We start from the raw sequence: 12953 nt of genomic DNA on the forward strand, positions 1-12953 counted from the left end.
CCTTGTGTAAAGTGGGTATATAATACTGAATGTATGTAAAGCGCACCGAGCTCTTTGATGGAGTGTGTGTGTGTGTGTGTGTATATGTGTGTGTATATATATATATACACTAGGCTTCAAAGGGCAAAATTAGTATGGGACTGATCTTGCAAGCCCTCTGCACACACAAATCCCATGGGTTCCAGTGGATACTCTGTCTGTTGGAAAGCTAAGACTTGCTGTACATGCAGGGCTTTGCACCAGGTTAACTAAACTGGCTTAAAATTGATGTAGTGAAACGTGTACAAATCCTTGTATGAACGCTCTTCTACCACTTTAAAACTGATTATAATAGCAGTTATAATCAATTTACCTAGGCAAACTACGTTACTATGAACCAGGTTTAAATGAAATTAAGAGTGGTTAAATACAGGAGTGCTGAGAGCCATTGATCCAAACTATAAACCTTGAATATGATGGAAACCACTTCAAGCAAGGGGGTGTGGCAGCAGCCCCAGCACCCTTAGTTTCAGCATTATGGTTACACAGGGGTTTGCACTAGCTTATCTAAATCTATTTAAAATCACACCTTTAATTAAACCACTGTAACTTTGTGTGTGGATGAATCGGGCCTATGTATGAGTAGTTTTGGTAGGCTTTTACTTTGCAGTCTCTAATTGAAAGCTCTTTTGAATTTATAAAAAGAAAAGGAGTACTTGTGGCACCTTAGAGACTAACAAATTTATTTGAGCATAAGCTTTCGTGAGCTACAGCTCACTTCATTGGATGCATGCAGTGGAAAATACAGTGGTTGTAAATTGTGTGGTTGCTGGTGATTATTTGCTTCAGGTTGGGGGGCTGTCTGTAAGCAAGGACTGGCCTGTCTCCCAAAATCTGTGAGAGTGATGGGTCGTCCTTCAGGATAGGTTGTAGATCCTTGATGATGCATTGGAGAAGTTTTAGTTGGGGGCTGAAGGTGATGGCTAGTGGCGTTCTGTTATTTTCTTTGTGGGCCTGTCCTGTAGTAGGTAACTTCTGGGTACTCTTCTGGCTCTGTCAATCTGTTTCTTCACTTCAGCAGATGGGTATTGTAGTTGTAAGAACGCTTGATAGAGATCTTGTAGGTGTTTGTCTCTGTCTGAGGTGTTGGAGCAAATGCGGTTGTATCGTAGAGTTTAGCTGTAGACAATGGATTACCTACATGCCTCCAGCTTTCATCCAGACCACACCACACAATCCATTGTCTATAGTCAAGCTCTACGATACAACGCATTTGCTCCAACCCCTCAGATGTTTCTCACACATTCTTGTCAACTGCTGGAAATGGCCCACCTTGATTATCACTACAAAAGGTTTTTCCCGCCCCCCCCTCCTGCTGGTAATAGCTCACCTTACCTGATCACTCTTGTTTACAGTGTGTATGGTAACACCCATTGTTTCATGTTCTGTGTGTGTGTGTGTGTGTATATATCTCCCCACTGTATTTTCCACTGCATGCATCTGATGAAGTGAGCTGTAGCTCACGAAAGCTTATGCTCAAATAAATTTGTTAGTCTCTAAGGTGCCAAAAGTACTCCTTTTTCTTTTTGCGGATACAGACTAACACGGCTGCTACTTGAAATCTTTGCATTTATAAGAGTCTTTGTGAATTATGCATGTCCTGCCATCATTTCTGACTCTCTTTTTGATATTTCAGTATTCTTTTCTTATTTATCCTCAGAAACTCTTGTCCTGTTTCACTGTCCCAAGCCCATTAAACTGACCATAGCATGGCTGAAGTTTGTCATTTTTAGGACAAGAAATACTATGATCATTTCCTTACCGATATGCTTTTGGTACAAGATGATGTGAAAGAAATGTTATTTTATGATGTCTAACGCTGGAAAAGGAGAGTACATAATATTCCATTTTTATTAGTCTTTATGAATGCCATAAAGCTGGTCTCTTACACTTCTATGCCCTCGTGTGGTCTCTACATGGTATTTTTTTTAATTGAATTATCAGGGGGTTTTTTGAGCCAGAGAAGCAAAACACATTTGAGGTCATCTAGGATTTCAAACTCTAACACACTACATAAAAATATTTAAATTAAAACACTGAAATATGACAATCAAGTGCCCGAGTCTCCCATCTATTTGTGTTTAATCACATTTTCCTAGATTGTATAAAAGGCCTAGGTGATGTCTGTATTAAAAAATCAAACTATTTCTGAAATTGATTTTTAGCAATGCCCCAGCTGGCATCAAAACAAATTAAAGCTGTGTTTACACTGGGGAAATTTATAGAAAATTGTTGAACTTTTGTTAGAACCTATGGCAGCTTTTTTTGTAGACAAGCTCCAATGGCTAGACCTGCTTTTCCCAACTTTTTAGTTAAAGCAGCTGAAAAGGACATCTAATCAAAATAGTGTGGAAATATTGTTTCTGTTGGTATGTTGTCTGCATGAGATTTTAATACTGGTTTAAATGAACTGATTGGGGATGGAGGTCATCAAAAATCCTATCTCAGATATAGGAGCAAATGATGCTTATTTGTCCAGGATCATTTGCATCATGCATGCCTGTGTTTCAGCCTGTTCAGTCCACTTCATAACTGGGCCTTGGGGCATGTGCCACTTCCCAGTATGCCTGTTACAGCTTGAGCCCTTTAAAACTGGGATCTGTAGCCTCAGGGAACATGTTAGGAGCAAGGAATGATGTGACCTGCAGGGAGTCAGTTATAAGGCAACAGACAGGAGAACCACAGGGTCAGGGGAGCCCTTGTGTGTGCTTTCTACATTTGCCAGGAAAGGTCTCTTAGCAAATGTTTAAATTATTTTTAGAGGTGTCCCCCCTCCCCTTCTGTTAATAAACCTGCCAAGAGAAAAGGGATGTGAACATTGAGCATTTGTATGTATATCAATCTCCCCTCTGTTTTTTCCACCAAATGCATCTGATGAAGTGAGCTGTAGCTCACGAAAGCTTATGCTCTAATAAATTTGTTAGTCTCTAAGGTGCCACAAGTACTCCTTTTCTTTTTGCGAATACACTAACACGGCTGCTACTCTGAAAATTGAGCATTTGGGCTTTATTTGAACTATTCGGGCTGGTGAATTTGACCACTAGCTTGTATACCTCTTTTTGAGAGCCTCTATCTCCTCCTGCCTGAACTGTGCCTTCCTTCCTTTTAGTTTCTCCTCATCCCTTCCTCTCCCTTCCCATCCCACTGTCTCTCCATGAAAACTAACATTCTGGCTTCCTACTAATCCCTGGAAGCCATTATTATCCTCTTGTATCAAGCTGCCATGCCCTTTAAGAGCCAGAGATCTGGGGCCAGCCAGCCAGCCAGCCCTGTTCACTAATCAAATGCAGTTGAGAAGGGGGACAGGTTGAGCTGCAGGAAGAGACAAGAAGACAGGGAAGTGTGGAATGTAGAGAGAGGCCTCAGGAAGGGACAGTCCCCTGAAGTAGTCCCTGAGCAAGGAAGAATACAAGTGAAAAGCTCTAGGAGATATGGCTGGCACCCCAGGGGGAAGTGTTTGTTTTCCATTTGTGGGCTTTTAGACAATAAATGGAGCCTGGAGGCAAGAATTAAGGACTGATAACTCCCCAGGTTGATGAGAAAGGTTGCCATCTTATAATCATCTTAATTTTTCTTCATCTTCTGCTGTAAATTGTTAAGGACCTTTGAAACCCTCAAGGGCTATTTTCATTATGAAGCAGAGGCAGATGCGGCTTGGGTGGTATATTCTCAGCTACATTCTCCCAGGTTGACTGGCAAACTGGGGTTCAGTTGGGCAATATGTATGTGTATATAAATAAAATTTAGGAATCCTTTATCTGTAAGAGCCTTGCTATCACATAATAGTATTAACTGTGCAATACTTGTAAAGCTTACTTTATTCTACATGTTGCATTTTATATTAACACGGTGTCAGGTAAGTGAAAGGAGGACTAGCTGTTTCCTGGTTTATAGGCTAGTATTACTGCTGCCTGTTACCCACTGTGCCTCTATTGAACGTTCTTCTACTGATGACCTGTGACTTGCTTTACTATCAGGCTGCCAGGAAAATAGAATTCTTCATAGTTCTGATAGCTAATAAGCTCCAAAACAACTGGACAAGCCACATATCCTAGGCTGGATATAAGACAGACTGGAAATACAGCATAAATTTTTAATGGTGAGAGTAATTAGCCCTTGTAACAATTTACCAAGAGTCATGGTGGATTCCCCATCACTGACAATTTTTAAATAGAGATTGGATGTTTGTCTAAAAGATCTGCTCTAGCCTTGAGGGGTTATTTTGGGCAAGTTCTATGGCTGTGTTATACAGGACATTAGACTAGATGACAACAATGGTCCCTACTGGCTTTGGACTCTCTGGATCAGAAGGGAAATGTGACACTGGTACAGCAACTGGAATACTTTTTTGTGACCTAAGTTTATAAAAACAGCTGCCTAGCAGCAAGTTGCTATAATGCTGGCACCTAGAAAAGGGCAGGGGCTGTCCAGTATGAATTGACTTAGTTGCTTGCAACCCATGTCCATTGGCAAAGTGGGAATCTAGCAGCAGATAATTACAAGCCTGCCACCATCCCCTAACTACTATTAATGGGGATGTTTGGCTCCATGCTAGCACCCTGCCTGAGTAACTTAAATAATTTAATAATTATATAAAGGATTCATTTTAACAAGTATATCTCTTCATCATTTCCCCTAATTGTGTTGACCTTTTACCTGATGACTGGGAAGAGGAAAAGCATTTATTTAAAAATGTGAAAAAGTGACACCCCGCCTCAAGCCACAGAAACTGGCAGTGGGATTCAGGAACAGGTTTAGTACCTGACACAATTAGTTTAGGAAACTAACTAGGTAAGATGCCTGTCCATTTATGTTTTGAGAAAGATGAACTTGAACAAATATACTTTGTCATATCTTCCACTGATGTTTGTTAAATACAGACAGTTATGTTGCCGTTCTATTAATTTTAATGTACTGTTTCTTTTAAGAGTGTGGTTACATAAACATATTGTAGAACAAGAAAATTAGTTACAAGATGTAGACGTGAGATGCTTGTGTTGAATGATACTTCAGATGCTTTCAACAGGGAAGTAATTAAATGTTGCTATTTGAGTTTAAATGGTGAACTCCTGGCCCCTATGAAGTCAATGGCAAAACTCCATTGACTTTAATAGGGCAAGGATTTTATCCATAGTGTTTTACAAGCAAGCTTTCACGTTAACACTGCCTGAAAGGTAATGGGAGAAATTCGTACTTCACTTCTTCCTAGGCTTTCAGTCAGTGTTCCTGGCTACATCCTCAGTTGAGCCAGATTCCCAGTTTGATTCCCATTGAAGCGAATGGGGCTTCCAGTGAAGTTAACATTGGGGTTTTGACTGAAATATTTCCTTGATTCTAACACTAGTGCAGCTCCACTGATGTTAATAGTGGAGCAGCTACTGTAGACAAAATTTCTGGAGTATATTACTATTTTAAGCACTGCAGGGCCAAGACGTTCAAAAGTAATTAATGAATTTAGGTGCCTTATTTGGGTGGGTTTTTTTTTATATGCCAAACTTGAGATACTTGAAATGGATCTAATTTTCACAAAGTGCTAACTGTCTTCCCTCTGAGCAGCATGGAGTCTCCCGGAGTTGGCATGGATTTCCCAGTGATTAGTGAAAGCAATCTGGGAGATTTTAATAGGATATTTTAAGAAAATGACGTTACATTATGTTGGGGAAAAAATCTCCCGAAATAGCTTCAGTCAAATTGGCAACCCTAGCAGCAGGATCCTTGAAGGTGTTTTAACTTGGTTGGCCAAAACACTAGTAACTCCTAAAAAATTTAGCTATCCCATCTATATTTGTCAGGGCAGGTCTACATGACAGCATGATGAACATGCCAGCAGCTGTTGTTGCCTTGCCTAAACCAACATTCCCACCACTGCCACCCCATTAGGGTATAAATGTAGGTTATAAATTAATGCACATAAGACAGAGGGTTAATAAAACAAAGTAATTATTTATATGATCTAACTCCAAAGGTAGGGAAAGTGTCTTGCAAAACCCAAGACAGTAAAATTATTTGTTTAAAATGTCTGTATTTTATTTCCCCCCACAGATTATGGCAATGTCTACATTAGAAAGCTTTATTGGTAGTATTTATGTTGGCTTACAGGGGCAGAGATTGCAGTGTCACTACAGAACGAACACACTTTGGTGCCTCACATCCTCGGTCTGAGAGGGTGTATGGGTAAAAGATGCTGTGTACCATGCATAGGCATCCATGTGTCCCCTGTGACACTGTCTGGTGCAGTACCTTGTGGGATATTTTTGCAACACATTATGGGATACCAGCAGTCCTGTCAGGGAATTATGGCAGCTTGGGGTGAAATTTTCACAATTCCCATTGCTCCATCCCATAATCTTCTTTTTGCACCATTTTCGTTCAAATTAACATCTTTATTTCTGCCAGTATTCTGGAGCTGAACTTGCACTGTTTCTTCTCCTCACAGGAGAAGAAAATATTCAGGACTACTTTCCTGAACTAGGCAGTAGCATGAGATGTACCTGTAGCATTACTAAGGGAGATGTTCTTTGCTCAGGGATTGTTTAGCTGCTGAGAAATTGCTGGGCAAAGTGCAGCAGGATAAGAATTTGGAGGATGAAGAGACTACTTGAACTATGGACTTATTTTTGATATGTTCTTGTCTTTTTTTTATCTTATTTTAACATAATCAGCCAATTTAAGGTCTGACATTGCTTGCATATACACATGCTGTTTACCTAAGTTTAGCAATGCTGTCAGGAAGCTAAGGAAGGAGGTGATTTTATAAAATGGTGTTGCCCCATTAAGTCTTATTACCATTTATTTTAGCTCCATTAATTATTATGGATCCTTTAAGGTAGGAGTGGCCAACCTTTGCTTGTATTGCATCATGCACAGCTGTCAGGGTACCAGGGACTGTGGGCTGTAAGTCAGCTATATAGCAGCAGCACCTCTCCAGGTGCTCACGCTGGCCTGGTCCACATTTAAAACTTTAGTTGACATAGGTACGGAACTTGGGTTGTGAAAAATCCACATTCCAGAGTGCCATAGCTGTGCTGTGTAGATGCAGCTAGGTTGATGGAAGCATGCTTCCCTCACCCAACTGCCATTGCTCAGGGAGGTGGAGTTCCTACATAAATGGAAAAACCCCTTCTGTTGCTTTAGTCAGCGTCTACATTACAGGGCTATAGCCATAGCTATGCTGCTGTAGTGCACATGTATCTGTAGCATGTGATCAGCTCCTCACTCCTCCTGCTAGCCTTTGGAGTCCTTACCAACGTGAAGCCAGTCTCTTCTTAGCTTTTCTCAGTGGTCATTCAAGGCATCTGTTTCTAATGAAGCTGAGGGGGATGATGCAATTGCCTTGACTGGACTATAGGATCTGTGCACTATGCACTGGTGACAAAGTGGGAAGGAGGAGCTTATGTAGGCAGACGTAAAGAAGGGAATTAAAGAATGGGGACTGGGAAGAGAGTGGAAGCACAAGGGGATATCTGAGGTAACAAGGGGGTGAAGTGTGGAGCACAAATGGGAATTATGCAATTGAGCATTAGGGATTACTAATAGGTAAGATTAGAGAGAGTAGGAATCAGGCAAAATCAAGGAAGAGTTTAAATTAAGATGGGAATCTGGAAGCCTGGAGCCTCAAGCACATGAGCATTCTGGTAAAATTTTATTTATTTTTCTCTCCTTTTTCACCTTCAAAGTAGGATAATAGCAGAATGACAATCTAAAATTCACAAGCAGCTCCCAGGCCATCCGGCTCTATAACACCCAGTTTATTTGAAAACTTGTACCATGGATAAAAATTATGTTAGCAATTGCATCAAGGGCGCCAGGAATGCAGCTGGCAACCTTTAATCGATATAAATGTAAAAATCAGAAAGATGCACATAATTGTTAATTGGTTCATAATATTTGTATGTTCTTGTATTTTCCTACTTAGCTAAATAGAAAGTGCCTGCTGTTTGAGTTAACAAGAACTAACTAAATCAATTATGGGAAAACAGTACTGCGAGGGGAAGGGTAGGGAATAGATTGGAAATTTGAGGCGGGAAATGCTGTCAGGAAGAGCAAAAAGAGAGTGGGGCCTGAAAAACGGTATCTGAAAGGGAAAGAAGAGCTCTGTGTAAGCTGCAAAGCTTTTCTCTCTCAGCAACAGAAGTTGGTTCAATAAAAGTTATCTCGCCCACCTTGTCGCTCTAATATCCTGGGGCCTGACATGGCTACAACAGCATGGCACATAACACATGAAAGGGAAGTGAGAATGAACCTAAAGGAGTAAGGAGAGCCCAAAAAGGGAACAGTAAGTAAGAAAATAAAGAAAAACAGAGACTGGAAAAGGGCCCTGGAAAGAAAAATGATAATTTAAAAATGCAAAAGACAAGGTGGGTGAGGGAATATCTTTTACTGGACCTACTTCTGTTGGCGCAAGAGCCAAGCTTTTGAGCTCCAACAGAGCTGCTGGGGCACTTGAAAGCTCGCCTCTTCCACCACCAGAAGTTGGTCCGATAAAAGCTATTTCCTTCCCTCTTCCCTTGTCTTTCTCATAGGCAGGAGCCGCCAGCCCTACACCAAGACTAGCAATGCGAATGTATTTCGGCTTCTTCGGGGGAAAGTACAAACCCGTAATTCCACCCAGAGGGGAAGGAAGGAGCAAAGTAAAATAAACTCAAAAGTGCTGTGCTGGGAAATTAAAGGCGAGGGGAGGAGGATGCCCCACAGCCTGGCAAGGCCCTACCCACGGTGTAAGTGGGCCACCCAAGGATCATAAGGCATGTTCCCACTTATCAACCCAAGGGGGCTTGTAAATGTCGCCTTGAACCACCGGGGGCAGGTCTCCCCCTTGCTCCCGGCTCCTCGGTGCATAGGTGCTGGAAGCAGGGGGGCTGCCGCACGCCCTGGCTTCAAGTGGTTTCCCTTAGATTACAGGGCTCGCAGTTTAGGGCCATGGCTCTCAGCGCCCCCCCCCCCACCCCCCGCCTCAGGGGCTGCTTTTCCCAACCCACTGGGGTGGCTCCAGGGACCCAAACACAAACAGCGGCAGCGTGTGAATCTGCTCCCCAGAGCGCCCCCGGGGGGGGGGGGGGGTCCTGGCTGGGCACTGCCGGCAGGAGCGGGCTGAGGTCGGGCAACGGAGGGGGGCGGGAAGAGGAGGGAGCGTGTGGAACAGGGAGTTGATGTGGGTGTAGCACCACAGGGACAGCCGTGAACTAAGCCCCGGCATTAATTACTCCCTCATGGCCGCGGGGCCTGCGTGAGGTGCTCGGAAAGGGTCACGTGCTGGGGGCGAGTGGCTCCCCCACCCCCTCGAGGGGAGAGTTGGTTGGTGCGGCCTCTCTCTCACTTCATTAAGGGAGGGGGAGGGGGAGGGGAAGGACTACGATGACGGAAACCGCTTCCTAACGGTCAGCTTTTCAAATGCTCCCGCGCGGCCTGCCATGAAACCTACGCTAGCCCCCTCCCCCACCCGCGGGGGCGGGGCTGCTGGGGCGGGGAGAGCGCGCGGCGGGAAGGAGGAGACCTATTGGCTCACATCCGCTGGGTTGACGCATTGGCGCAGGCCTCAACCCGGTCGGCCCCTCCCGCCTCCTCCTCTTCGCTCGGCGCGAGCTGCGGAATCTTATTAGTCTACTCTTGATGAGGCCCCGCCTCTCCGCCCGTGGCTTTAGAGGAATTCGATTGGTTCTGCAGGACGTCAGTTACTAACACACTCCCGCCCTCTCTTTGCCTCTTGCGTACGCGCGGTGGAGGTCGCCTAATCCGATTAGTCCTAGCTGTCGTCAATCACTAACGAAGCCCCGCCCCCTAACGGATGACTCGTTCACGTAGGCTGTTGCGCCTTTCTATTGGCACAGTTTGCGCCGAGGGCGTGTGCGGCGGCGGCACGGCGGGCGGGGCTCCCAGCGTCCCCTTTGTGTGAGCAGCACCCAGTTGCCGGCCGAACGCCTGAGGAGCAGCAGCCGCCATTTTGTGCGTGTCGGTGTGCTTCCCCCACCCCCAGGCACCTTTTCTGTGGTACCGGCGGCGGCCAGGTCGCTGCCGAGGCTAGGCCACGCCAAGGAGGAGCCGCGGCAGCTGCTGCTGCCTTGAAGTTGCGGTGCTCCTTGAACGTGGAGAGGCCTGAGCTTCCCCCCAGCAGGAGGAGGAGGAGTCTCGGCGCCAGGCCTAGGCGCAGCCCCGGCGGAGGCGGCAGCATGGAGAATTCGCAGCTGTGCAAGCTGTTCATCGGCGGCCTGAACGTGCAGACCACGGAGGCCGGGCTTCGGGAGCACTTCGAGGCCTACGGCACCCTCACCGACTGCGTGGTCGTGCTCAACCCGCAGACCAAGCGCTCCCGATGCTTCGGATTCGTCACCTACTCGGCTGTGGAGGAGGCCGACGCCGCCATGGCCGCCTCCCCCCACGCCGTGGACGGCAACGCGGTGGAGCTGAAGCGGGCCGTGTCCCGGGAGGACTCGGCCCGGCCGGGGGCCCACGCGAAGGTGAAGAAGCTCTTCGTGGGCGGTCTAAAGGGGGACGTGGGCGAGGGGGACCTGGTGCAGCACTTCAGCCAGTTCGGCCCGGTGGAGAAGGCCGAGATCATCGCCGACAAACAGAGCGGCAAGAAGCGCGGCTTCGGCTTCGTCTATTTCCAGAACCACGACGCCGCCGACAAGGCCGCGGTGGTCAAGTTCCACCCGATCCAGGGCCACCGCGTGGAGGTCAAGAAGGCCGTGCCCAAGGAGGACATCCAGTCGGGCGGAGGCGGTGGTGGATCCTCTAGGCCTTCTCGGGGCGGCAGGGGAGGAGGACGAGGACGGGGCGGCGGCGGATCCGGCAACCGGGACCACAACGGTCTCTCCAAAGGAGGCGGCGGCTATAATAGCTACGGAGGCTACGGCGGCGGTGGCGGCTACGGATCTTACAGCAGCGGCTCCTATGGAGGAGGTGGTGGAGGCGGAGATTACGGCAACGGGTACGGCGGGTTCGGCAGCTACAGCCAACATCAGTCCTCCTACGGCCCCATGAAGAGCGGCGGAGGAGGCGGAGGAGGGGGCGGCAGCTGGGGAGGGCGCAGTAACAGTGGACCGTACAGAGGAGGCTATGGTGGGGGAGGGTATGGCGGCAGCTCCTTCTAACCGGGGGCGCCCATACCCATTGGGGGGTGGCATGGAGAGCCCTCCCTTTGTTACGGGGCAGCTTCTAATGGTTTCTCCCCTCACTCGCCTAAGGGCAGTTCCTAGTAAATGCCTCCCTTGCTGTGGGAGCAGCTCCTAAATGCCCTCTGGGGGTCGCCTCTGTCTTTCTCTCTGAAGATGGACTGGGCCCCGCACACACATACTTTGTGTTACAGTCATTGATGGACTCTATTTTTTTATTATTACTTGGACCTTGGTCGTTTTTATACTAGCAATGAAAATGTCTTGTTTTAATTTGTTTTTTGGGGTGGGGGTGGGCGATGTCTTGCTGATTCTGAAGTAAAAACTGGGGAGGGAGATGGGGGGGGGGGGAATTTACTTTGTTGTAAGGACTCGATACCTGGCTACTACATTTTTTTCCCCTACAAAATCTGCTTGGATCCATGACTGAAATTAACATTTCTGTAAAGGAGGAAAAAAATCGTTTTTACGTTTTTTATTTTTTAAATAAATCATTGTGTTCATTGACCTTTACATGTCTAACTTTTTTCCTAGGATCCATTCCGTACGGTTTAAGGCTTTTCTGGGTTTGAAACAAGTATTCCTCTGCTTTTAATTCTCTATGTATTTAGAGACTTTATTGCCAGTAAAGGTCCTAATTTACTTTTTTGATGTCCCGTTAGTGGATTTATTGGTTTTCAAACAGTTTATGGAAACTTTTTGAAGTACTAACTGGTGGATGTGGTCTGTTTTTTAAATATTCATTCTCACTTTTGCAGTTTGTGTGCATCCACCATCTTGTACTCAGCATTTGATTGACGTGCTGACATGGTTGGTCAATTTTTTTCTATAGGACTTTTCCATCAAATATGTACTGTGTAGTTCTAAAGAAATAGTTTGTGTTAAGCATGTGCTTCATTCATATAAAATGTTCAAAATTTCCAATTGCTTAGTTTCAGATCCTCTTATTGGCTTGTCTGTAAATGATTCGTTGCAGGAAAAGGTCAACATTTATTCCTTCAGTTAAATGCCTACTTGTTTTCATAGTACCAGGTTAAAACAGACTCTTCACTTGGTCTGAACTATTGTCCTTCGTTAAAGTTCCCCGAGAATCCTTTGCAGCACCATCTCCTGGTAGAATGGCAGAACCACTGCTGTAGGCTTCATTACAACCAAGGCAAAATTGTTTGCTAACAACTCCTACTAGATATTTTTTTTGAAAGTTGTCTTATGCCATTAAATGATTGGTGTAAACTGAAATAAAAATCAAATCTGCATGTGACTAAAGATGGGCTCCCTGCATATTGACTGAAACAAAATGGATTTGAAGTATCTGCTTCAGTACATTTCTAAAACTCTTATAACTGCCCATCCTTCAAAAGAAGTGATAATCTAAACTGTTTGGGCAAAGTGCTATGATAAATGAGCCAGCTAAGTGTACCAGTAACATAGGTGCCAGTTGTAAAGCAAAATATCTGTGTAGTCTGCTTGATTAACAAATGTATATTTGTAGCCCTTTCACGCAATAGAATTAAAGTTTGTTGTTTATTTGAAGAAAAAAAAAAACCATAATGTTATAGGGGAAAACTACCTTCCTGGATAGAAATATAGAATAGCATCGTTTATGGGTTTATGGATATCACAAATAAAGAATTGAATTCCTTACATGCTTGAGTGAGAGTATGTATGACATGGGGCATGGATTTTTAAAAAAAAAAAAAAATTGTAAAATCGCTTTGGTTCCAGATTTTTAAGCACGTAATGTTTAACACTTAACCATATTGCTTTCTATCACCGCATTCTATGGGTTTGATCCTGCTTCCA

The 12953-nt window shown here is 45.1% G+C and overlaps 1 protein-coding gene across 1 annotated transcript; it reads left to right on the plus strand.

Annotated features, from left to right (window-relative positions):
* Nucleotides 1-9565: 9565 nt before the first annotated feature.
* Nucleotides 9566-12683, plus strand: HNRNPA0 (heterogeneous nuclear ribonucleoprotein A0). Its single transcript, XM_038414713.2, has one exon. It carries the CDS (start codon nt 10206-10208, stop codon nt 11127-11129), a length of 924 nt encoding a protein of 307 aa, XP_038270641.1. The 5' UTR covers nt 9566-10205; the 3' UTR covers nt 11130-12683.
* Nucleotides 12684-12953: the final 270 nt, after the last annotated feature.

Source organism: Dermochelys coriacea, chromosome 8 (assembly GCF_009764565.3).
Source record: "Dermochelys coriacea isolate rDerCor1 chromosome 8, rDerCor1.pri.v4, whole genome shotgun sequence".
Taxonomy (NCBI): domain Eukaryota; kingdom Metazoa; phylum Chordata; order Testudines; family Dermochelyidae; genus Dermochelys; species Dermochelys coriacea.

Bases quoted from the DNA above. Each gene is read 5' to 3' on its own strand.
- HNRNPA0 (XM_038414713.2), top strand. From the start codon at position 10,206: ATGGAGAATTCGCAGCTGTGCAAGCTGTTCATCGGCGGCCTGAACGTG.